The following is a 24,995-nucleotide window of genomic DNA, read 5'->3' as shown; positions in this document are numbered from 1 at the left end:
AATATAATGTTGTTAGGCGAAACATTTCGAATGACATGCACATCAACTTACTTTGTAATTTGAGTAAGTAGCACGTATGACACATCTACTATTGCCTCGTTGATAATAACTCACTTTATCTAAATACAAAAATTAAAAAGAAAGTATTTAGAATGTAAAATAAGTAGAGATCACTTAGAAAGATGATTTTATAAAGTAAATATATAATGTGAAGTAAATGTTATTTTTGATGAGACAGATAAGATAAAAAAGGAAAATAAAATGAGAGGGGGGAACTGGAAGTATGTTGCCTAGAGCAAAACAACTCACAATTTTTGTGCTGCTGCTGCTTGATTTATTGAATGTTGAACTCGAAAATTATTGTAGAAATCTCAAAAATGAGGATTGAGGAAAAGGACAAGAATGAGGGTAAAATGGACATTTGACAGGTATGCGGCGAAAAGGCTAAAAGTGGGATGGTGCGTGACGCGCACCCGTCGTAGTTTAATGACAGCACTCCTTTCCACATTCGACAAAAAGGCTCTAGTTTTTCACTCTCACTTTTGCTATATAAGCAGCACAGCCTTTTGAGTTCTAAACGAAAACCGTTTCAGCTCAACAACACGCTGCCCTTTTACAACCGCCACTTTCCCTTAAATTGCAACGAATATGGCACCAATTTCAGCTCTTTTGCGGAGATTCTTCTCTGAGCGCCCAAGGTACTCATCCGAAGCAGTTTACTGTTAAGTTAATCTCAAACAATTCTGTTGTTTTTTTAAAAGATAAATAAATAAATAAATTCATTTCTATAGTTGAATTCTACTTCAGCGATCGTTAGATGCGTGTACAAAGAATCTGCAGATGGAGTGCTCTTTGTCGTGTATGATATGCGATAACAGAGTCTTGATGGATTATAGTTGATGTAGTTTTGTTATTGTTGGATTGTGGCGGAGGGTTCTGTTAGAAAATTCAGGATATTATATGAATATGGAGATGCAAAGGTATTCGAAGAGAGGGTATAGGACGGGAATCTCGTGGTTTTGTTTAGTGGTTTTTGTTGCAAGTTTGTGAGTTGATCAAAGAAGGTTTGTTGTTTGATTGGTGAGGTTTGGCTTATGGTTGTGGGAGTGGGAGAGAGGATGGGGAAAGATGATATTTTGTTGCTGCCAACGGTGGGACCTCCTATAAAGAGACGGTTGAGAAGGAAACAGGCTGGAAGAGGTTCCTACAGAGGAAGCTAAGATTTGGAACTACACATCGACAAGGGGGTGGATATAGGGAGTTTCTCGGGTTTCTTTCTGGGTTAGAGTTGGGTGTTACTGGTAGGAATTTTATTGGCTGGGAGAAGGAAACATGGCAAGCCAATTGCAACAAGCACTGAGGAGCTTGTGTTTCAACACTGGTTGGAAATATGTGGTCTTTTGGAAGCTCAAGCATCGATCAAGGATGTGAGTCTCCTATTTTGCTCTTAGATGTGAATGAATATATTTTGTAGTATAATCATCCTGAAATATTGCACTGTACAATCTACTTCTCTCATACTATTTGGTTTATGAAATCATTTATTCTTGATAACAAGAAAATATCTAGTGCGGTTATGTATTTTATCCTGCTGGAAAAGGTAGGTTACTTACTATATAACCTGAGATTACAATGCATTGTGAGGTTGGAGGAATTTTAAGTAGACAAACAAAAAATCATTAGAAACATATGAAAATTGTGCTTTCCAACCATTGCTTTTGAAGCTTATAAATTGCAAAATAGCTCATGAAATAAAGAATTTGTTTCCTTTAAATAGTTTAGAGTTGACAATAACTAAGCTAGTTGGAATAATCGTCATGGATGGTGATATTGGAGATTATGGAAAAAGCAATGGTCCTGTCTTCAGAAACTTATGTAAGCTAATTAGAAAATAAGAAAAACTATTTACAGCTGAATTTGGTTTTGTTACGTCTCAAAATTTCACGAAAAATATGTTCCGTATCCAGTTGATTTTCTAGAGTCAATATCACTGCTAAATCTCTCATTAAATGCTGCCCTTTATGAGTTTAATTCTTTTCATTCTATTATGCTGAATTGCTGATTATTCTTTTTTAAATGTATAAATTATTTTGGCTTTTTCAATGTGCACCGAAATATTACAGGATGTTTACTTGGGAGGATGCCTATTATGAAGGCAACCAATATCCTGACAAGAATTCAACAGCAGGTACTCTGAATGAAGGTTCTTATTCTCATGATCCTTTGGGATTAGCTGTTGCAAAGATGTCATATCAAGTATATTCTCTTGGAGAAGGGTATGAGGCTTATGGTTTACTACTTCTTATCTCTCTTTTACCTGTTCAAATCTACTTCTCTAGGTAGAGTTTAAGTTAAACAAATGAACTATGGCTTGTGGGTCGTCATTTAGCATTGTTGTTGTCCGCTCTTCTACAGGTAAATCCTGTAGAAGTCATGGTTTCTTCTACATCTGTGTATTGTACAAAATACAAATACATATATATGTCTAGAGATACACAAGTATATGGTCACTTGTGTCCTTGTTTATTATTTATTTATTTTTAAATCTTTTGTTCAAGCAGGGTTGTTGGGCATGTGGCAGTTTCTGGGAAGCATTCATGGATATTTTCGGATCAGCATGTTGTTGATTCATCCTTCTCATCTGAGGTATATATATTGCTGTCTATGGACTTAGAACATGAACCTTAAATATGCATGCTCTGCCCCTCTAGTCACCCTAAGTATAAGAATGAAATATTTTTTGAGAGAGTTAACTTGGATCATATTTCATGAGAGATATCCTCGGGTCTAGTTATCTGGCTATCTGTTTATTTCTTACTTCAAGTAAAAGCTCTTTGGTTAATTGGATGGACTGGATTTTTCTGTTGGATGCTAAGTGTTGTAATTGTAAATAAACCTGAACAAGGAAAACTCTGGCTAGATTGAAACCTATGTTGAACTTCAAGATCTTGTGGTTAGATTGAGATTTGGCATACCTTTTAGAGGAGTTGTTGTTGGTATCTGTAACTGTTAAAATGGAAATGTGTCAACAAAATGTAGATGAAGAGCAAGTAGTGTCTATTCCTTGCTGCAATATGTTCAAATTTCTTGTCATTCTTACTAATGGGACTTTCTCTTATCCAGTATTATGGTGCATGGCAAACTCAGTTTTCAGCTGGCATTAAGGTGATTTCATCTCCTATTTGATTTGATTTTAGAGATGCTTCGTACTGTGGTTTTTTACTGTTATGGAGTGGGAGTAGAATACCGTCTACTGTAAGAACCATTAATGCATGAGATATAGTATATTTTAATGATCCCTCTGTATCCCTGGGCCTTCCCACCTCTGGTTAGTTCAAAGGTTCCACTGCAGAGTGGCTGACGCTAGAATCCCCAGTAAGCTTTTGAATTTTTTCTTGAAGTATTAATTTAATAATTATCTTCTTGCTGAGCTTGCCTTTATAGTGAATGTTTTTAAGGTTTGATAATCTGAGTATCTATTATAAATTATATGTGCTGGGCTCTCTAGCAAGACTAGGAGCCATGAGTCTGAGTTAGGCTTTGCTATATTTCAATGTCTTGAGAGCAAAGAGTTGAAATTGAATTCACACATTGTTGAAACAACATGGGCATGTCTTATCTGTTGCTGCACTTGATGATTGATGGAAGCAGAGTTAAATCTCTTACCATGATTGACGGAAGCAGAGTTAATTCTACTCAATTTTGTACGTCTACTTTGTTATTTAATCAAGATGACTTTTTCTGAAACTCTGCAAGCTTGATAGTGCTTCATGAAGGCCTTAAGTGAAATGAGTTTAGAGTTACTAAATTTCAGGCGTCCATTTAATGATGGACGTAGGATTTTAGTTTTGGGGTGAGTGCAAGAGTGTATGAAAATAGATCAAGTTTAGAAGTTATAGGAGGAAATATATTCATATGTTAGTTATTGTGATTGTATATCTTTCATATGATTTCTCAATGTTCTAATATTTTAATATATATAAACACACACACATAGGAAATGGTTCAAATGAGAATCTTCTTATTGTGAGAAGTGTTAGAGCTTTAGTAACTTTGTACATTTGCTGCAGTAAATTGTATGCATTGTGCAATAAATTAACATCACATTGTATGTCGCGAATTCGCGAATGCAATAAATTAATATCCCGTTGTATATCGCGAATTCAGCGAAATTAACTGCGCTAAAAAATAATGGAATTTTCGACCCTCATGAGATTCAAACCCAAGTAGAAGGAGATTCAAATGGAAACCCTTATTTAAATTGAGAATGTGAGAACTATTTTCACCCCTTCGATCACCAAGATCTACGGTGAATGCATTACTTTGATGGATGAATGCAAGACCATAGTTTGAATCCCATGAGGGGAGAAAATTCCATTTTCTTTTGGGTTCAGTTAATTTCATGGTGAGTGCAGTGACTTTATACGTTCAGTGCAGTAGGCTCATGAAAAAATGTAGTTATCATGATAACCAACCCCTATATATATATATATATTTATGAGGAGGTTCACATGAGAACCCTTATTTAAATTGAGAACGTGAGTGCCATTTTCAGCCCCTGGATTGTGATACACGGACATATTTATATTGTCAAAATTGTGGGGGGAAAGCAGGCCCCCCCAACTTGCTCCCTCGGATCAGCCACTGTGGCCTCTGAAACTCCATGCTTCTTTCTGCTCATGTGAATTCTGAGTTTTCAGTCTCCAACTCTGCCAAAAGAGATTCTCAAATTGTATTTGTGCTGGATGCTCTTTGCATTTTATCAACAAAAATATATAATATGAGATTTCTTGCTTACAGACCATTGCAGTTGTGGCTGTCATTCCACATGGAGTCGTACAACTAGGCTCTCTTCATAAGGTATGTTTACTGTACCTCAAGTTCCCATCTTCATTTGATTCATTCTGTTATTTTATGCAAGGCACACTGAGAAAGTATTCATTTTGTCAGTGTGGATAAGTATTCATTTTGTCTTATTATTATCACACAGTGACACACTCAATTAATTTCCAACCAATTGTTGTCTGAGTGCCTATGACCTACTTTGAGATAGTCTAATTGGCAGGCAAGAAAACTAGACCCCAGTATTTTTGTATTTTAGCTCTGATGTATTATTATGTATCATTGAGGTTTTCATTTGATGAAATGACAAAAAGCCGTCACTCGTCGTCAAGATGTATGAAGGAAACTCTTAAACCTGTACTTATGCCTAGTATTTTCATCTTTGACTGAATCAGATTGCTGAGGATGTGAAGCTGGTTGACAATATCAGAAATGTTTTCTGTAATCTGCAAGATTCCTTAGCTGGTTGTATCCCAAGCTCATTAAAGAATACTTCTTTGGTGAATCTGTCTTTCCCTCTCTTTCATCACCCCCTTCTCCCGACACACACGGTTACATGCAGATCAGTGCTGCATTAATCAATAATTTCATCTTAATGTCTTATGCCGTTGCATTCCTTTTCAGTCAGATACATGCATAAGAGCTTCACATCCAGCTTTTCACCATTGCTTAGCTAAAGTAAAAGGGTCTGCTCACGGGGATGAGGTGAATTTGTGGTCTCAGTTGGTTTCACCTCTTGGGGAGCCTGTTAGTAATGATCATATTTTGCCTCCAAGGGAAGGCTTTTCAAATAAAAATCTCAAAATGAAGATGCATGAAAGTGCAGAATGCTCGATTTCTGTGAATGATATTCTACTTCCCTCAAGTTGTGAGAATATCCTTAAAAGACAACAACAAGGAGAGGTGGACTTTGTTAACAACTCAAAACATGTTGGAGAATCGAACGGTGTTGGGGATTCAGGGAAGATAGCAGAAGTTATTTGCACGGCATCCATCAAGAATGTCAGGACTGAAGGTTCTCAAATGGTCACATCCAATGTTCGTACGCACAATCTCGAGTCTCCAGCTTTCCCAGATCATGCTGATATTAATTTTCCAGAACTTCCGAGCCTGCAAATGCGTCGAGATTTTGCAAACCCAGAGCTACCGATCAGGTCTAATTGTGTTGAGATGCAGAGTTCACCTTTCAGTTTTTGTGCTGGCTATGAACTTTTTGAGGCATTGGGACCTTCTTTCCAGAAACAAAATGATTGTATCTGGGAGGCAAAAAATATTGGTTCAGAGATGGCTGTTGAGATTTCCGAGGGAATGGACAGTTGCAGTCTGCTGATGGAGAACTCTGATATGCACCTTCTAGATGCAGTGGTGGCTAAAGCTAGTCATAAGGGAGCCGACACAGAAAGTGAGATTTCATGCCGTGATACTGAGGAATCTCTATTGACTGCTGAAAGAACACCTTGCAATAGTGTAGGTACTCTGAGTTCGGCAGGTTTTTCATTTGACCGAGACACTTCAAGCAGCTTCAACTCAGTGACATGTGGTGTTGAGTCTCTGAAAGGTATCTCACCAACCAGTTCTAGTAGAGGCAGTGAACATGTGGAAAGGTCTCGGGTGTCAGTAAAGATATCTAAAAAGAGAGCTAGACCTGGTGAAAGTTGTAGGCCGAGGCCCAGGGATAGACAGTTGATCCAAGACCGGATAAAGGAATTGCGAGAGCTTATTCCAAATGGATCAAAGGTGATATTACCACCATAATTTTCCTGCTCATGATTGTTTATGGTTTTCTAATTTGTTATCTGCTGAAACTTCTGAATTACACAGTGCAGTATTGATTCACTTCTCGAGCGAACAATTAAGCACATGATCTTTATGCAAAGTGTAACGAAGCATTCAGAAAAGCTACATAAATGCCATGCTTCAAAGGTATTTGGTATTATTCAATCCAGAGCCCATTTGTTTCTCTTGGTGCAAATTTTATTCTCTTTGCGTTGTCTGTCACTTTGGCAATTAGCCCACTTGGGATGGTTGGGTTTTTTCCTTTATCCTCTACACCCTATACAATAATAAATAAGAGAACAAATAATATTTGTGCATTGATGTTCTGGTAACTTCTATAGAAATTAAAACTAGAAAATTATCTCAAGGTTCCACTGATAACACCCTATGCCTTCTATATATTCATTAGTTAAGAAAAAAAACATAGAAAAGATGGGAATTATTAGTTGTTCTTTTTAATAGTTTGCATTTTATTCTTACCACATGCTTACTAGTGCATTTCTTTAACTATCCACATAGCTGATAGACTTGCCATGTAAATGCACACATAGATATATAAACTTCAAGTCTTATGAGACGCATCATGCTTTATATTAATAGATTTCACCTCGTAATGGACTCACTTTTTATGTAGGGTAGTAGAAGTTGGAAATGTGACACACTGATATCTGAACCTGAATTCTAACAAATTTAACTTTTTGTCCCGATGAAGGTTAACTGTTTCTTTGAAGGGGAAATCTACAAGAATGGCCTGTTTGTGCAGTTTTCCTTAAGCTCTTCATCTTGCTCTTGGATCTTTGGCTCACAACTCTGAAATCAAAACATGAATGAATATAAAGAAAATATTCTACCTGCTAGATTATAACATTGATTATTTTTATTGGCTTTAATTGGAAAAGAAATTGTGATTTTTCAGTTGCTTGACAAGGACACTGGTATGAGGAAATTTTCACATAGTGAGCAGGGTTCGAGCTGGGCTGTGGAAGTGGGAAACGACCAAAAAGTATGCCCAATAATAGTTGAAAATATAAATATGAATGGGCAAATGTTGGTTGAGGTAATAGCAAACTTGAGAAATCTATTGTTTCCTAGTCTAAAATGAGTCTTTGATTTTTCAAATAGAGAGCGACAGGCTGACTCATCTGAGTTGGCAGAGCATGAGCTGACTATGTTTCAAGACATAAAATGGAATTTTCTTATCTTCTAATCTCCAAGTTATCCTGCTTGCTTGATATAGATGCTTTGCAAAGAGTGCGACCAGTTTCTTGAGATAGCAGAAGCAATCAGAAGCTTGGGTCTAAGTATTTTGAAAGGCGTGTCAGAAGCCTATGGAAATAAGGCTTGGATGTGCTTTGTGGTTGAGGTACACATCTAACTGTAGCGAGATTGATGGATAAAATGAATTTAGTTTCCACTTTGTAATCTTTATCAGTTATGTGCTCCATGAAACCTTAGCGCAATCATATTCTATGTCAATTCATTGAAAAGATTAATCCATGTGTTCAGTCAAATCTCAAAATGGACAACAATGACTAATTCTGAAATTCCAAGCAACATAGCTAATTGAGTCGATCTTTCTTTAGCTTTTGTTACCAAGATAGAAATGGTTTTTATTGTTGCATTATGAGTATAAAGACTTACTAGCTTTGGAATAAAGATGACATCATTAGGAGGATCATTTTGTTATTTAGCTAGCACATGTTATTGTGACCAAGTGCAGAAATATAGTTTATGAATAAATTGGTCAAAGAAGGCAGCTAAACTGGGATGGGAAAGTGTAAATATTAATCTACCTTGTCTAATTAAAGACAGCTTAGAAGCACACACTAAATTAGAAAATTTGTCACAAATATGATTGGTTGCTTCATTTTATATTTTGAAGCTTATAATTGGACATACCATCTCAGCGGTGAAGGCCACACCGTTTCATGGAATGGTGAACTGGAAGTAGCAGAGTATTGTTTAAAAAGACCAAAATGAAAAGTATTTGTCTCGGCCTGAATATCAGGAATCAATAATTTGTATTATTTACTATAAGCAGAGAATTGGTTTAGAAATAGCTATGCTTTTGGTACAACATTTCTAATATGCCTTTTTCCTTGGAGCAGAATAACAGAAGCATGCACCGGATGGATGTTTTATGGTCATTGATGCAGCTTCTGCAACCTAAAATCTCAAATTAATTTGTGAGTTCATAACAAACAAATGATTAACTATTTCGATCTCAACAGCCCCGATGAAGCTGGAGATTATTGTGGAGGCTTCTTCTCTATTCCAATCCATCGTAACATTTTTTTTGTATGTATTCAGTAGCAGGGTCAAGCAAATTTTTCTTCTCTGTTGTCCGCGGCGGTCTGCGACGATGTGTATAATATCTTCTGTAATTTTGAGTGATGGTGTGAGTTTTCTTTTCCTACACTTTTAGCTGCAGCTATATAACGTTTTTGTGTCTAGTCTTTTGTATTTTTTGAGATCATTCTTGTGTGCAGTCTTTGGTTGATATACGTATGTACTTTACATATGGTTGTAATTGACTGTTGTTTATGGGTAACACAAATTTCGTACAAGCAAAGTAAGAAAAGAAAACTAGTGTGGTGACATTGAGGAACATGTTTATGATTTTACAGTTAGCATGCTCTTAAAAATTTTAATCAGCAATATATACTTTATGGTTAGAGCTTTTAAGGAGAAAAGTTTACGGTTCAAGTATTTATTTAAGTAGAGTATTTTTTTTTTTTTGATAAATTACTCAAGTAAATAAAACAATTTAAAGATCATACTATAGTTGGATTCGAACCAAGAACTTCAGTCATTGGACATTAACTACTTACCTAGGCTAACACACACTTTGAGTAGAGTATATTAATATATTTTTTAATTTATATTTAATACTCTTTTCGTCTGCAGTTTTCACTTTGTGGATGATACGAATTTTAAAAAGGTGATGAATAATATAGTACTTAGTATTGTTATGAGTGGAGTTTGAATTTTATTATTATTATTATTATTATTATAAGTGGAGTTTGTAAATCCTAGTAAAAATAAAAATGATACTTATAAAAATGAAAAACACGTGGTGGAGTACTAGATAGTAGAGTTTTGTACGTGAAATACAGGTGTGAGATTAGAGTTCTTTTGGTATGGGGGCCAACTTATTAAGTCATTAGAGCACTCCCAGCAGAAATCCCAAAATTATGCTCCTATATTCCTCCCTAAAGCTTCCCTATTTAATTTTAGGATCTCAATTTTATAAATGCATACACCAGATCTCCTATTTTCTACATAAAAAATAATAGTTATGTGTGGGCCCTATTAATTATAAGCTTAAAATAAATTTAGGGTGGGTGTAAATTTAAGATAGAATTTAGGTAGGTGTAAAATTTTTTGTGGGCCCCATCCAATTTAGGGGATCTGCTGAATGCATTTTTTATCTCATTTTCAATTGTTTTAGCCTAAATTTAGAGTTAGTGATGCATTTAAGTGATCTGCTGGGAGTGCTATTAGGGGCGGCCCCGTTTTAGGCGCGGCGCCCCTTTAATGAAGAATAGCCCGATACTACATGACAAAATTTAAGAATATAGGAAAAGAATTACATGACTTCATTGACCCAAGATAACCATATGTTTAGCAACAGTATATGTCGGTGATATTTCTATCACATGATTCACATCATATATTAATTCCATCAAAGTTGAATTCCATTTTGAATTGATTTTTGTTGTCGTAATATATTTCTCAATGCTTAGAAAATTCTACTTATAATATTCCAATGGCTTCAGTATAGAATCTATAGATATGGATGTTAATCGGACTGACCTACTCAGTTTTGGGCTAGTTCATTCATTATCGGGTTATTTTCGATTCAGATTAATTAATTTTTTTACATTAAAATATTTTGATCCTAATTTTAATCCTAATTCATTCGATTTTGGGCTAGCTCATCGAACCTGCAAGTTTATAATTTTTTATATGTGATTTTTTATTGATAAATACTCCCTCCGTCCCATGAATCTTGACACGTTTGGTTTCGGCACGAGAATTAAGGAATTATGGATTAGTGTTTTAAGTGTGTAGCTAATAAAGTATAAAAGTGATAAAGTATGAGAGAGAATGTAATAAAAGTAATAAAGTAGGAAATAGAAGATAATAAAAGTGATAAAGTAGGAGTGAGAAGATACTCTTATTACCTTATTAAGAAATGTGTCAAGATTCTTGGGATTGCCCAAAAAAAAAATACGTGTCAAGATTCGTGGGACGGAGGGAGTATATTTTTGTAAGAAAAAATAGGTTGCATTTTTTTAATCAAGACAATTTGTCTCGTTTTAGATAAAAAAAATTAAATGTTATTTCAACGTAAATTTACATAATAGGGAGTATATAACTTCATTACCGATAAGAATTGGATATACATTTAATTATATAAAAAAGAATTGAATATATATTTAAGATAAATGACTATCTTTCTTTAATTTTATGCTATAAATATTTGTTATTAGCTGTTGGAGAAAACCAAAACACTTTTCACATGCATCAAAATCTTATTATCGAATTAAAAATAAAGTAATAAAATTTAAAAAAATCAATTATTAAGAAAAAATTGGTTAATAGGGCCAACTCGATTTTCGGCCTAATCCTATCGGATTTGGACTATTTTTGATTCGAGCCATTTGAGTTAAAAAAAAATTCTCCCTCATTTTTTGTGCGTGTACAGGTCGATTTCGGACATTATTGACGTCCCTAAATATAGACAAAGACATGCACTGCAACGATAAGCATGTTTCTTTTGACAAAAATATAGGAATCTCAATTGATTTTTTTTTTTTTTTATCGAAAACGCTCCGATCTAAAGAAAATTACAACCAAAATCTCAATTTTCACGTTTATAATAATTATGTCCTCGACTTCAATTTGTGGCGATGAAAAGTACTAAGATGGATTTTAACGTTGAAATATACAAATTAACATGGAAAATACAATCCGATTCTCGTCCAGTAAGCCACATGACCTTTCCGCCGTCGAAAATAGAAGTCCAACACATAATATAATCCTTAGAAGTGTTTGAATAAGACAGTTTGACTTGATAAGCCTAATCAGATCCAAACTCATGATCAGCTCCATTTATAATATCATTAATGTTTGATAATTAAAAAAATCTTATACAAGATCATGTGAAAATATCACAAAATGGCAATCAAGGTATAGCTTTGCCAACAATAGTAGTACAACAAAGCAACACCTATTATGTATGTGAATATATATAGTAAATGATAGTATAAAACATTTGATGGATCAAATCTTGTAATGAGGCAAAGCCGACGGAACATCTTGCCCTTTAATCTTGTAATAGTGGCAGTAGTCTCTGAACATAAACTCTCTGTATATGGCCGGATTCTCATCCGACAGCAGCTCCTTGATCGGACCAAATGGCTTCGCCGTCGCACTCATGCTGGGAGAGAAGAAGCACGCCACCGAGATCCTGGGCCCCACCGGCTGCGCCACCACTCTGTGCTCCACGCTGATGAACTTGTCGTTGCTAATAATCTATATAAAAAAATCAGATATGAGTATGTATTTTGGGCTTAGGCATTAAGCAGTAGGGATATTAATTACCTGCATGAGATCACCAATGTTGGCAATGAGGGCCCCAGGCACGGGCGGCACGTTGACCCATTGACCGCCGTGAAGAATTTGGAGGCCGCCGATGGCGTCTTGCATCAATAAGGTGAGAAAGGTGGTGTCGGAATGCTTGGGCGTTCCTAGGGTTTTTTGAGGCTCGGGGCAGACTGGGTAATAGAGACACGCCATGGCCTCACTCTTCATGCACTCTATGTTGGAGAGATAGTCGCTGGGAAGCCCCAACGCCTCCGACATGAGCTCCGCCATGGTCTCCCTCAAGCGGATCATCTGCTTCACGTATTCTTGCACTTCCTGTCTGCAGGCGTGAGGGATGAGGTCGGGGTCGATGTGGTCGTCGTTGAAGACGCACGTGAGGATATCCCTCCAGGAGGCGGAGTCGTTCTCGCGGAGAGCGCTGTTGCTGTTGAACCGCACCCGCCTCCGGCTGTCGTCCGAGTAGAGCGGCATCTTCTCCGCCGCCGGCTGCTCGTGGAACCGCCGCACGCCTTCCAGCATGGCGTCCATCGTCTCCGAGGGGACGCCGTGGTTGATGATGCGGAAGAATCCCCATTCCTCCGACGCCTTGCGGATCCCCTCCACCACTTCCCGCCTACCCTCTCCGCCGCGCTGCAGCCCCTCGAAGTCGATGGTGGGGAGCTGCGGCTGCAGGGCCGGGTCCATGGGGTTGCTCTGGAGATGCTCCGCCGGGTGCACGAAGAGACGAGGCAGCTCCGTCACGCCGGCGTCCACTAGGCCCTTCACGCCGGATTTTGCTTTGTCGAATTCCTTCACTGCTTTAGCCCAGTCGTAGACATCGCCACCGTTGCTAGAGAGCACCATTTTCTTTCTTAGGTTTTTTCAAATGCTATATATGATATGTGTGTTGGAGTAGTAGATGAAAATTTGTGAAAGATTATGCATCTATATATAGCCGCTCATTTCCTCAATACAAGTGTAACATACAAGACTTTGTTAGGTGAGATTTAATAGTATGGAAAAAGACTGAAAGAGGTTCAACTTTATTAGAATCATCTGGTAAAATTTCGCCCGATCATTATTAAATTTTTAGGTCCATCCCTGCCTATAATATATTTGGATCGCAAACAAGTTTCATTGAAACCTTCTCTTTTGAAAAATTTTCAGATCTCCAATTTTGTGAAACTATAAGAGCATCCACAATGCTTGCACCCATAGTGGGTGCAATAGAATGGGTCCCACTTCTATTGCACCCACGCCCACAATGATATTGCACCCACCCGGGTGCAATAGATTTTAATTTCATTTTCTCTTTACTTTTATTCTTTTTTCAATTTAAATTAAACAACTTCAATTTTAACAACATAAAATTCATTCAACTAAAAATCCAAACATTACAAATAAAATTAAAAAAACAACAAATATTTAAAACATCCAATTTTCGAAAAATTTAAAGCCGTCGAACTACGGGTCAACCGGACCAAAGCGTGCCCATATATGCTCAACCGAATTATTGTTGGAAGAATTGGTGGATGAAGACATTTTTTAGGAGTTGAAGAGAATTGGTGGATGTAGTGTTTGTGATTGAAGGGGATATATATAGGTGAAAAAGGAAAAAAAAAAAAAAATCGGCCGAAGACCGTTGGCAACGGTCAAATGACCGTTAAAATTATTATTATTTTTTTTAATTTCGGAAAGGGGCGCGTGTTTACACGCCCCCTCCTTCGCTCCCACAAACCTCGAGTGCGAACGAACGCCTCCCCCCCATCACACCCGGGAGCGGCAATGGCAGTGGGTGCGATAGGCCGGGTTCGATCCGGCCATCGCACCCACCGCTGTGGATGCTCTAAGAATTATTTATTTGTTTTATATTTGTAACTATTATGAATAGGATTATCAAAATAGATAGTAGTTAAGGATAAATTATCATGGTGCATGGGAAAATAATGAAGTAGTAAGATGTTTTGTATAAAATAATAAACAAAGAAAATTGTATCTATTATTTGAAAAGGAAAGGAAAGAAAAAAAAAAACAGAAAATATATAGGACAGTTAATCTAGAAGAAATAAAACTAAAGGAAAAGTCTAAAAGGTGATAACAAATTAAGCCGCAGAAGAAGACTACAAGTTTGAATAAATTTATAATTTATCACAAAATTACGTCGACTGAGTAATAAACAACCGATGTGAAGAGAATTAAATCTAGAAGACTACTATATTGTATGTGTAATATATAGTTATGCATGCATGTACCATTTATTTTTTAGTATTGAAGTGAAGGGAAACAATTTGGCAAATAAATCATATCTATCCCATCTTTGTAAAAAATCAAGTTGTTGTCGCTCAATTTTCATATCCAATCTAGCTCCACCGTATAAATTCATTACATTCCAACAATAAAGTCGTAATAACATATTGTAGAAAAATAAATACAACTCTTGATTCTGAATTGCAAAAATGAATATTGTAAACCATATATATCATTTTCGATAAAATGATGGAACTTTAGAATTTTTTTTTAATGGAAAGAGTATATTGATTCTTCTAGCTGAAAAGAAGAAGAAGAGATTTTGAATCAACAAAATAACATCTCATTTCTAATCACTACCCCAATCAAGTTGATATATCCTTTATATAGACTACAAAATTTGTTAGACAAGTAATTAACCAAAATATCTAACCTAGCTTGACCTCGAAGATGATCCCAAGAAAGCTTTTTTTTTTTTTTTGGGTAAATGTAAAAAGATTGACCTACTTTTGTGGTGAGGGGTTTTTCAACTCCTCATATTCGACGTAAAATCCTGCATTTTAAAAATCTTTATAAATATAAAACTATATATTAGTACTTCTTATATATCACAGCATTTTATTTTATTTTCGACCCCGTTCCACCCTTTCAGCATAAAATTCTCCTTTCAAAACACGTCAAGCTGCATCACTACTAGTACATGTTAATATTTTGCACTAAAAATTATTTTGGAACTATAAAATTCTCTTGGAACTAATGATCTACTTCTATTTTAAAATCTTATTTTTGTGTGGGTTTAAATTGCTATTCGTGTTGGTCATATATATTCGAGTCAAATTTCTCCATATGACGAAAATACAATTGCCTATAATGGGCCATAGTTTTGAACAAAATAATTGTATGTAGAATTATACCGTCTTCGTAGACGATAAATATTGCGATCCTTTCTGTCGATCTGTTCATAATAAATGCGGGTTTTTTTTTAATATTTATTTTTATATTTGAATAAAATAATCTAATTTCATATACATAAAAATAAAAAATATATTGTCACGACCGGCCTTAATTAAGGATAATTAATCCGGGAAAACCATGACTGGGGAAGGGAAATTAAGAAGCGGGTTGAGAAAGGGGCGCATAAAAGAATACTCAAAGGACTTGAATACGCGTGAAATATTCCTTAAAAAGGAAAAAGGCATAGGTCGCATAAAAAGGGTACTCAAAGAACTTGTATACGCGTTATATTCCTTAAAAGGAAAAAGGCATAGTTCGCATAAAAAGGGTACTCAAAGAACTTGTATACGCGTTATATTCCTTAAAAGGAAAAAGGCATCGTTAGGGGCTTGGCTAAAATATTATCAGAGTTTGCAACGGAAGGCGTAACTGAAATAATCAGTGTTTACAGCGGAATGCATAACTGAGATACATGTATGAAGACATGTACCCTTTCTGAGCCTACTTTAAGTTCGACAAAAACTCCACTCAGCAACAACACTTCATCGCCCATCACAGCTCAACCTGCACAATCATAAACATACGAAGGGCTGAGTACAAGAGTACTCAGTGGGCAGTGCCAAACTAAAGCATAACTTAACATCAATAACAATTTCACAATATCGCATAAGAGGCATGAGTTTCTTTCATATCCTTTGCTCATTAAACATTTCCAAATTCATAAATAGCATGAGCGCATTCTTCATCATTAACAATCATCAACACGCATCGTGTCGTGGAGAAGGCCTTCCCCAACGAACACGGGCATCGCGCCGTGAAGGGGGCCTCCCTCAGCGGTCACGGCATCGTACTATTGAGGGAGGCCTCCCCCAATAGACGCTGTAACACTGGCATACTGGCATCGCGCCGCTAGGGAGGCCTCCCTTAGCGGACACGGGCATCGCGCCGTGAGGAAGGCCCTCCTCAGCGGACACGGCATCGTACTGTTGAGGGAGGCCTCCCCCAACAGACGCAAGCATCAAACATAAGCATAAACTTATCAGCGTAAAGCATTCAAGTGTAAATAAGCGTAATCATTTAACGTGCATCATAATAAAGCTTAACTCATTTAAGCGTAATAAAGCATACCACACTTGAAGATCCAATTTGCATTTAAAGCATAACACTTGCATAGCATTTTATTTACGCGTAAGAAATTGCCCACCTCAATTGTTCTTAAAGCTGGCGTGGAGTCGTTTCTTCTTCGGCTTCACTTTCTGTCGCCCGGACCTTCATTGATGAAGAGTCGATAAGTTCGTGAAGTAATTGTCATAAGACAAAGTCTAATTCTACGTGCCTAGGGTATCTTTTAGTGTTTTAGGGTTCTAGCATCCATAATTCGTTACATCATTACTAGCGTAACCTCAAATAATTAATAGGCTCAAAAGAGAGTAGCCAATTAATTAAATAAACCAGTGGCTTTAAAGAAATAAATGATAATAGTTCGCTTTAAAGTCCGAAGTCCAAAAACATCATTAAAACATGCTCTGTTTTTACACTGACTCAACTTCAAAATTTAATCTGTTCTGACTCCGACATCTCCTGGACTCGAGACTCATACTGAAAGAAAGATCTTCGAATCTAGTTTCATATAAAAAAAAGTAGAGTCGAAAACTCCAAGTGGTTTGAGAGATATGACGTTTTTACCACGATCTACCATGTTCGGCAGTTTTGAACAATCGAAAACTTGGATTTTTTAAAAATAGTAAACGTTGTCAAACTGGGCTCAACTTTGGTGGATATCTAGCTAACACAATAAGGTGAATACCATAAACATTTGGAAAGCTAGATCACACAGGAAGCTACTGAAATAAATGACTCTTTCATCTGTTCTCTGAAATTCTCGGTGGTAATGTGCAGTTTAGGTTTTGCATTTTAAAGAAGTATCAAACGAAGTTGGAATGGCTTGAAATTTTACCAGGGTACTCAAGACTCATGTCGGGACTTGCTATAAAATTTTCAAAGCTATTAGACATCGACAAACCGTCGATCACAGTAGGTCAGTAGGCCTACGAAATTCATATTTATAAGTCCTTAAAAAAAATAATTTACATAAATCAAGAAATAAGAGTTTAATCCCAAAAATATTCATTAAAAGTCCATCATAATTTAAATAAAGAACGGACCTCATTTAAAATAAATAGTCCCAAACTTGTTACGCACATATACGAAATCTTTCATGAAACATCCTTTAAAATAAACTTTGATACATAGAAAATAATTCAACAACTTGAGCTCTTAAGAGGTTGTTTTGCAACAGACACCAAATCTGCCTCGGATCTCCAAATGAGGCTCCAAAAGACATTCTGGAAACTAGACATTTCAAGGATCATTCTCCAATTTGAATCGAATGAAAAACAATTCAAACGAGCAAGATATGCCCTCTCAAAGATGGGTATTTAACTAGCAAAAATCTGAAAATTTCAGATTTCCAGATTACAACCAAGTCAGTGGGCTTTCTTTAAAAATTCATATCTCCCTTTACAAAACTCCACTGGGAACCCCAAGGGTCAATCTGGAAACTAGGGAGAGATCATAACACTCTCCAGTTGGATTTACTCTAATAACATTCATGGTTTAGAAGATATGACTATCTAAAGTTCAGTGCACAAAAAGAGTTCAAGTTTGGCAGATTCAGAACATAAATCGGAAAAACCACTTTAGGCTTCACCAAAAATTCTAAAACTGAACAAGTAAGTTCCCAACATGTCAGTGAATATTCAGTAGAAAGATACGCTTGAGAATCAAAGATTTAAGTCGGTATTTGCCACCTCAAAGTCGTAGGTTTGTAAAATCTACTGGATGGTACAAGGAATAAGAACTAGATTTCAAGAATTTATACCGGTTGTTTCCCTTACTCAAAAATGGTGAGGCCGATTTCAAAAGAAAGATACGGGAGTCTAGAGTGACATATTCAAGTTTCAAAGGTTTTCACCGATTGAAACTTTACTTATGGCCTCCCAAAAATTGTTTACCAAAAATGTATTCCAGATGGGCAGTGATGTTTACAAATTCATAAATAAATCATAAGAGATTCAAACCTTCTGAAATTTTACCAAAGTATAGAAAACATATGAAAGATGATACACAAATAAATTTGAGAATTTTTGGGAACCGTTTGAATGGCTGAAATCGCCTTGAAAAACACTGCCGGAGTGTTGGGGTACTACTGGACTGGAGCAACTTGAAATCTTGGCAAAGTAGTTAAGCCAAGTCTTCCTTCTCTTGGTGATTGCTGGTGCGAAATGGAAGGAATGGGTGATTGGAGTTGGTGGGGAGCATAGGTAGTGGAGTTGGTGGTGCACTAATATGGTGGGGGAAAAGTAAAGTAGTGATGGGGTGGAGTGGAGTTATTGGGAAGTTTGGTGGTCGGCTCTTTCATATACATTCCTTACTTTTGAATTTTCTCTCTTATTGACTAATGTGCCTACACTTGAGTGAAGGCATTAAGTGAGCCACGTAGAGTCCAATCCTTTGTAATATACTAAACGATTTTCCCCAAGCTGGGAACTAGCTTGTAATCTATAAACTGTAAATAAATACTGGCTTAGATTTTAAATCATCGCATTTCTGTATCCGCTTGATTTTTTTTTTCCTTGCCTGCTAACTTAATAAACTGTAATATAACTTAAATTAAATCCGTAGATTTAATATGCGTTGCAGTCGGAATAATTCATCGACTTCAATGCACTAATAAATATAACTGCTTCTGTTTCTCGATAAATAAATAACATGACTTTGCTAAGTCAGTTACAACTTGGAAATAATAATTATTGAATGGCTCAATAATCCTTGTCGCGTTTTTCTCATACGTTATAAAAGTATAAAGCTAAAATAATAACTCCGTTTTTGATAAAAAAAATCAGGACCATAAACTGGATTCATTTATAAAAATTGCATTTACTAGTTTTAATCATAATTAAAAGAGCGGGCTACTACATATATATTAATATAAAAAAATTAAAAATTAATTAAATTTTATATAATAAAATAATTTTATTTACTCCATGCGTCCACGATATTATCTCCACTTTTGCCATTTTGGTATGTCCAAAATATCATTTCCACTTTCATTTATAACAGTAGGGTCCAAAAATTTCACCCACAACAATAGTGAGACGCAAACTCCATTCACAACAATATCCATTTTTTTTTTGAAAAAATAATAATACTCACTACTATCAACTATTATCCACCACTTTCTTAAAACCCGTATCGTCCAGAAAGTGAAATCGATATCGGGGATGGAGGGAGTATATCATTAATGTTTTCAATACAACTCTATCTTCTTTCACCACCATTCTCTTTCCATCTCCGATCTCTCTTCTCTCTCTCAATGACCTCTTGAATATATGTGGCGATGAGCGCCAGCTCTGCCATGAACTACAACATGGGGCCGACCCAAAAAGGATGAGTTTTAAAGCTAAAATAATTCACAATTAGTTATCTTGATTGTGAATTCAAGTTTTAAAATTAGAATTCACAACTCGAATATATATTTATTGTGAATTCGAGTTTTAAAACTACAATTCATAATTAAAAATAAGATTGGTTGTGAATTCGAGTTTAAAACTAGAAAGAGTCTTGGTTGTGAATTTGAGTTTTAAAGCTAGAATTTACAACTAGAAATAGTTTTGGTTGTAAATTTGTTCTCAAAAACTCGAATTCACAACTAAAAAATTAAGGATAAATGTCACTTTCTGTCCCGTCGTTTGGCCGAATTATTGATTATGTCCCAACTTTTTGATAATATCTAATTGGTACCCAACCTATCAATATTTTTTTAATTGTAGTCTAGCTCCCGTGTTCCACGTCAACTTCCATGCGCCAGAAAATTTTTACGGGACACAATTAAAAAAATATTGATAGGTTGGGTACCAATTAGATATTATCGAAAAGTTGGGACATAATCGATAATTCGACCAAACGATGGGACATAAAGTGACATTTACCCAAAAATTAATGAATATCTCAATTCACAGTACACATATCGTGGAGGAATGAAGTAATATTTAATTACCAACAACAACATTCACACATTCGACCTACATTTATATAATTAATTGTATCTTTTTTATATATATATAAATAACATAAGTAAAGAAATTTAAGAATCGCGCAGCGAAGGACTCGAGCCCTGAACCTCATGGTCTCGATGAGCATTAATCTCCTACCACTAGGTCAAAGTTGGTAAATGATTATTATATTTCTGTTTAAAATCATTAATACAAATTATATATATACATGAATTAAAATCCATGCATATTTAAATATTATCATTATTATACAATATTATGTGTCTGAAAATAAGATACGAGATTAAATACTTTTTTAAAAATACAAGATACATGTATATTACACTTGAATTAATCAAATAACAATGTTTATTTATGCTATTACAAATGAGACCAAGTATCTAAACAAATAAAATTCAACATCCACACAAAATACAATCCACACGCTGACGGTGGGATTGAATCAATAACCTCTTGAAAAATAGAGTTTTTTAGTGCCTCAATTTTATCGCATGAACTAAACTTCCACGACTACAAGATACTTAAATTTATCGCATTAATACGATTATAGACAAAGTTGAGAAGCAAACGATTGGTGCAATAAGAATATATAAAAACTCTAATTTTAATAGTTTCTTATTCTTTTTTGGGATGTCTCAAAATACGGTCTACATTTTAAATAATCTTATTTAACATTTGTAAAAACAATATGTGAAATAATAAAAACAAAATAGAATAATTTTATATAAATTATATTTTCCAAACATATTAATGGAGTATATTTTCTTAATACGTACTCAAAAGAAATTAACAACGTGAAGAATTAAAGTGGAATGAATAAAGCAATACTACTTTGTAAGTTAAGAGTAATGCTTTTGACATAACGAAGATCACTACAAAAAAATGCATAAATAGCGACGAAAATTACCGACGGTAAAATCGCCGTCGGTAATTACCGGTGGCACGGCGGCGGCATTTTAGACGATCCGCCCTTTCGCAATCACCGGCTAATTACCGACCAGACGCCGTCGGTAATTGTATTATACAAATAATATAATTAATTTTATGCAATTACCGACGGCATTTTTCCGTCGATAATTAGCGGCGGCAATTGCCGTCGGTAATGACTTAATTATAGGGCACGTGGACTCCTTCTTTTTTCAGTTTTGCGCTGCACAGACCCCCCCTCCTCGCGCCCCCCTGCTGCTGCTGGTTCTCCTTCTCCGATTGCCACCCGCCGCCGCCGCCGTGCCCAGGTAACTCTCCCTTTCTCTCTAGATCTATCTCATTTTAATTATGTATATAATTATTTAATTTTCATTTATATTCTTCCTAGCTTGTATTCCGACGACCCCGTTTCGCCGCCTTCTTCACGACACCCCGTCGGAAACCACCACCGTACGCTTCTCTTATTTATTTATTTAATTATTTATGAATTTATTTATGTATTTATGTTAGCCACCAATTTAATTGAGTTCAAATTTTTTTGTAGGCCACTAAGTTATGGCACTTTGCAAAATTAGACCACATTTTTTCGGGCTTTTAAATTTGGGTCATTTATTATTAATTTCGGCGTAAGTGAGCCACATTATATCCCGACCGGGCCCAAATGTGGCTCATTTACGCCGAAATTAGTAATAAATGGCCTAAATTTGCGAACCCGAAAAAATGTGGCCTAATTTTGTAAAGCGCCCTAAGTTAGTGGCCTACAAAATTTTTGAACTCCATGGTTATGTGTTGTTACTAATTATTTTGTAATATGTTTGCTTAAGTAAAAATAATTCAGATGGGTGTATATCATAATTCGCAGTGATGTATATTATAATTCATTCGCTTATTAGGAATAATATGTACGAACTAATTACCTATGTACGAACTATTATAATTCGTCTACATATTCAATATGTTGTTTACTTAGCATTAATTCGCACGAATTATTGTTCAATATTATTGACAAATAATGTATCTTTAATTCGTGCTTGTTCATATAGGAACTCAATAATTCATACTAGTTGTTGCAAAATAATATTTGGCTGACTTAAATTATACTGGTTCATTATAGTTCAAGCATAAATAATCGTCTGAACATAATGAATTATAATTGAAAAAATGATGAATTATACGTATCAGTTACATGCGTCGGCATAATTCATACCAAATCACTATGATACCGATACATTATTTCATGAAATACAAGATACAATCATACACGCATCAAAATAACAAAAGAAGATCAATTTAGACAGCCATGAAATTTATGAGAACAATTTGAATCGTTAACAATCGTTATTCGAGGAATAAGTAAATGTTGATCCCAACTACACAAAGCATGTACAACTGTGTTACCTCGATTGATTGACCTCCTATTTTAATTCGATCAGCAGCTTATTCCATTCTACATCTTTTGCGATCAGTTCTTTGCTAAAATAACACTCATCATCGTTTAATATAATCTTGAAATCAACATCATCACCATCTAAGGTCCTCAGCGACTGTTCTAGATGATCGAAACTATTACCTTTATTGAATAAACTTTCTTCATAAGCATACTTTTCTACAAGAAAAGTAAGCACTTTTCCTTTAAGATCACCTTTTTTATCGGATGATCTACGGTAGGAAGATCATCTAAAATAGTCTTAAGTAGTGGTGCCACCGGGCCGTGGCCCGCCGGTTTCGGCCGGTTCTGGGCCGCCGGAATGCTGGAACCTGAACCGGCCCTTAGGGTCTCTGGGCGGGCTGATTTTCGAGCCCGGAACCGGCGGTTACGGGCCAGGCCGAAAACCGGCGGTTCCCGATTTTTTACTTTTTTTTAATTTTTTTTTGAGATGATAGAAAAACTACGCAATACGTTTAGAGAGAATAAGATACACTTAAATGTAATCCCATTAATTAAGGAAATGATATTTAGAAAAAGTATAAAATGAATTCTTTACCCAATAATTAATGCTACCGAAAATTACATGCATAAATTGTAAACAAGATCCAGTCGTTGATTCATTGAGATCTAATGGCATATAATAGTTCCTATTTTAAAGTCTAACCTTGATTTTTTATTTTAGCATCCCCTAGATAGAGAATGAAGATCAAATCTGGTTCCTTGATATACTCTAATCTAATGGTGCTCGTTTGTCCATTTTCAAGATTAATTAATCGCTGATTTTATAGGCTGGAGGGTACGAATGTCATTTAATATTAATTATATCCGTTTAATTCTCTAATTAGCATTAAATCAAATCATTGTAATTATGGAATATTATTGTTTGAGATATGGTAGATACGTGAATCACCCATTCACAAAAAAACTCTGCACGTTTTTGCTACAGATTCCTTTCTTCAATGCTAGTTTTTCATTGAAGTAAAATTTACACTTTTAATATCCGCCATGGATTCTCCAGGGAAGTATCAGCTCATTGAATGTTCAGTATACTACACCATGTTCATCAGATTCGTATGCAACGTTCATTGAAACATTGAACATGTTCAATACACCAAATAAGCAACGTTCAATATACTACACCATGTTCAATGCACATGTTCAATATACTACACCAGGTTCACTTATTCATAAGCAACGTGCATTGAAACAATGAACATATTCAATATACATGTTCAAAATACTACACCATGTTCGTCAGATTCATAAACAATGAACATGTTCAACATACGGTCAGAGGGAAGGTGACGCAGCGGTCAGAGGCAGCAGCGACTCCTCCTAGACCGTCCGCTGCCGGAGCAGAGAGAGAAGGATGAGGGGAGGCGGCGGCGGTGGCGCTCCTTCCTTGGTCGTTTGCTGCCGGAAACGCGAGAGACGGATAAGGAGGAGGCGAGTGGTGGCGGCGACGTTCCCTAATTGGCCGTCTGCCGTCGGTTACGCGAGAGAGGGACGACGACAGAGGTGGTTCTCGGTGATGATTTAGCCGGGAAAAGAGGGTGGCGTGGCTGGCTTGCTGTGAGAGAGGGAGAGAGGGGCAATGAGTTAGAGAAAGATATGAGAGAGCCGATGAGAGAAGAGAGAGAGTGAGGAGATCAGATAAAGAAAAAATGAGAAATTTATGGGATTTGTTCAACATACCAAATTCAATGAATTCAATGGAGACTGATTTGTCCTTCTGCGATTAAAATAATGTAAGTAAACAATATTTAATTACATTAAAATTTATATCAGGAAATTATATGGACCCTTGATTGAGATTAGATGGATGACCTTGATTTGATCTTTATTCTTTATCTAAGGGAGTGGTCTCCATTGAATGCGACACTATATATATATATATATACATAACCCTATATATAAAGAGAGAGAGAGAGAGAGAGAGAGAGAGAGAGAGAGGTTATGCTACATACCTTATATGAGCACCTTATGTGAGCACTGCTCACGTTTAGCATTCGTTAGTGTTATTTTTTTTTGTTTTAGACACTTATTTTTTTTCTAATACTTTATAAATAGTAATTGAGATCATTAATTTAATAAATTACATAAAAATCAAAGTTCGATTCGTTCATATTCCCTTTAACTTCAAATAATTAATA

At 35.8% G+C, this 24,995-nt stretch overlaps 2 protein-coding genes and 1 long non-coding RNA gene across 6 annotated transcripts; 1 reads left to right on the top strand and 2 right to left on the bottom strand.

The window, feature by feature from the left end:
* Positions 1 to 480: 480 nt before the first annotated feature.
* Positions 481 to 9,228, top strand: LOC131014206 (transcription factor EMB1444). 4 transcript variants are annotated; one of them, XM_057942098.1, is made up of 13 exons: positions 481 to 698; positions 792 to 1,427; positions 2,124 to 2,276; positions 2,562 to 2,646; positions 3,124 to 3,165; positions 4,801 to 4,860; positions 5,238 to 5,342; positions 5,467 to 6,579; positions 6,664 to 6,765; positions 7,535 to 7,675; positions 7,856 to 7,981; positions 8,727 to 8,804; positions 8,929 to 9,228. In XM_057942098.1, exons 2-12 carry the CDS (start codon positions 1,333 to 1,335, stop codon positions 8,799 to 8,801), a joined length of 2,097 nt encoding a protein of 698 aa, XP_057798081.1. In that variant the 5' UTR covers positions 481 to 698; positions 792 to 1,332; the 3' UTR covers positions 8,802 to 8,804; positions 8,929 to 9,228. The 4 variants fall into 4 exon arrangements, with proteins under 4 accessions (XP_057798081.1, XP_057798079.1, XP_057798082.1 ...); XM_057942099.1 differs by having other exon boundaries at positions 491 to 698; positions 808 to 1,427; XM_057942096.1 differs by having other exon boundaries at positions 8,727 to 9,228.
* Positions 9,229 to 11,695: 2,467 nt separating this feature from the next.
* On the bottom strand, positions 11,696 to 13,136 carry LOC131014203 (1-aminocyclopropane-1-carboxylate oxidase homolog 1-like). The gene is made up of 2 exons (XM_057942093.1): positions 12,229 to 13,136; positions 11,696 to 12,159 (listed from the first exon to the last, which is right to left on the bottom strand). The coding sequence occupies exons 1-2, from the start codon at positions 13,072 to 13,074 to the stop codon at positions 11,908 to 11,910; spliced, it is 1,098 nt and encodes a 365-aa protein (XP_057798076.1). The 5' UTR covers positions 13,075 to 13,136; the 3' UTR covers positions 11,696 to 11,907.
* A 2,607-nt stretch (positions 13,137 to 15,743) lies between these two features.
* On the bottom strand, positions 15,744 to 19,015 carry LOC131014205 (uncharacterized). Its single transcript, XR_009098105.1, has 2 exons — positions 16,616 to 19,015; positions 15,744 to 15,975 (listed from the first exon to the last, which is right to left on the bottom strand). It is a non-coding gene; the product is annotated as an uncharacterized LOC131014205 (long non-coding RNA).
* Positions 19,016 to 24,995: the final 5,980 nt, after the last annotated feature.

The sequence above is a fragment of the Salvia miltiorrhiza genome, chromosome 3 (genome assembly GCF_028751815.1).
Source record: "Salvia miltiorrhiza cultivar Shanhuang (shh) chromosome 3, IMPLAD_Smil_shh, whole genome shotgun sequence".
Classification (NCBI taxonomy): domain Eukaryota; kingdom Viridiplantae; phylum Streptophyta; class Magnoliopsida; order Lamiales; family Lamiaceae; genus Salvia; species Salvia miltiorrhiza.
This window is presented reverse-complemented; position numbering and strand designations above follow the sequence as displayed.

Coding starts and splice junctions, on each gene's coding strand:
- LOC131014206 (XM_057942098.1), top strand. CDS start 1,333: ATGGCAAGCCAATTGCAACAAGCACTGAGGAGCTTGTGTTTCAACACT. Junction 2,277..2,561: donor GTATATTCTCTTGGAGAAGG/GTATGAGGCTTA, acceptor TTGTTCAAGCAG/GGTTGTTGGGCATGTGGCAG. Junction 6,766..7,534: donor ATAAATGCCATGCTTCAAAG/GTATTTGGTATT, acceptor GTGATTTTTCAG/TTGCTTGACAAGGACACTGG.
- LOC131014203 (XM_057942093.1), bottom strand. CDS start 13,074: ATGGTGCTCTCTAGCAACGGTGGCGATGTCTACGACTGGGCTAAAGCA. Junction 12,160..12,228: donor ACATTGGTGATCTCATGCAG/GTAATTAATATC, acceptor TTTTTTATATAG/ATTATTAGCAACGACAAGTT.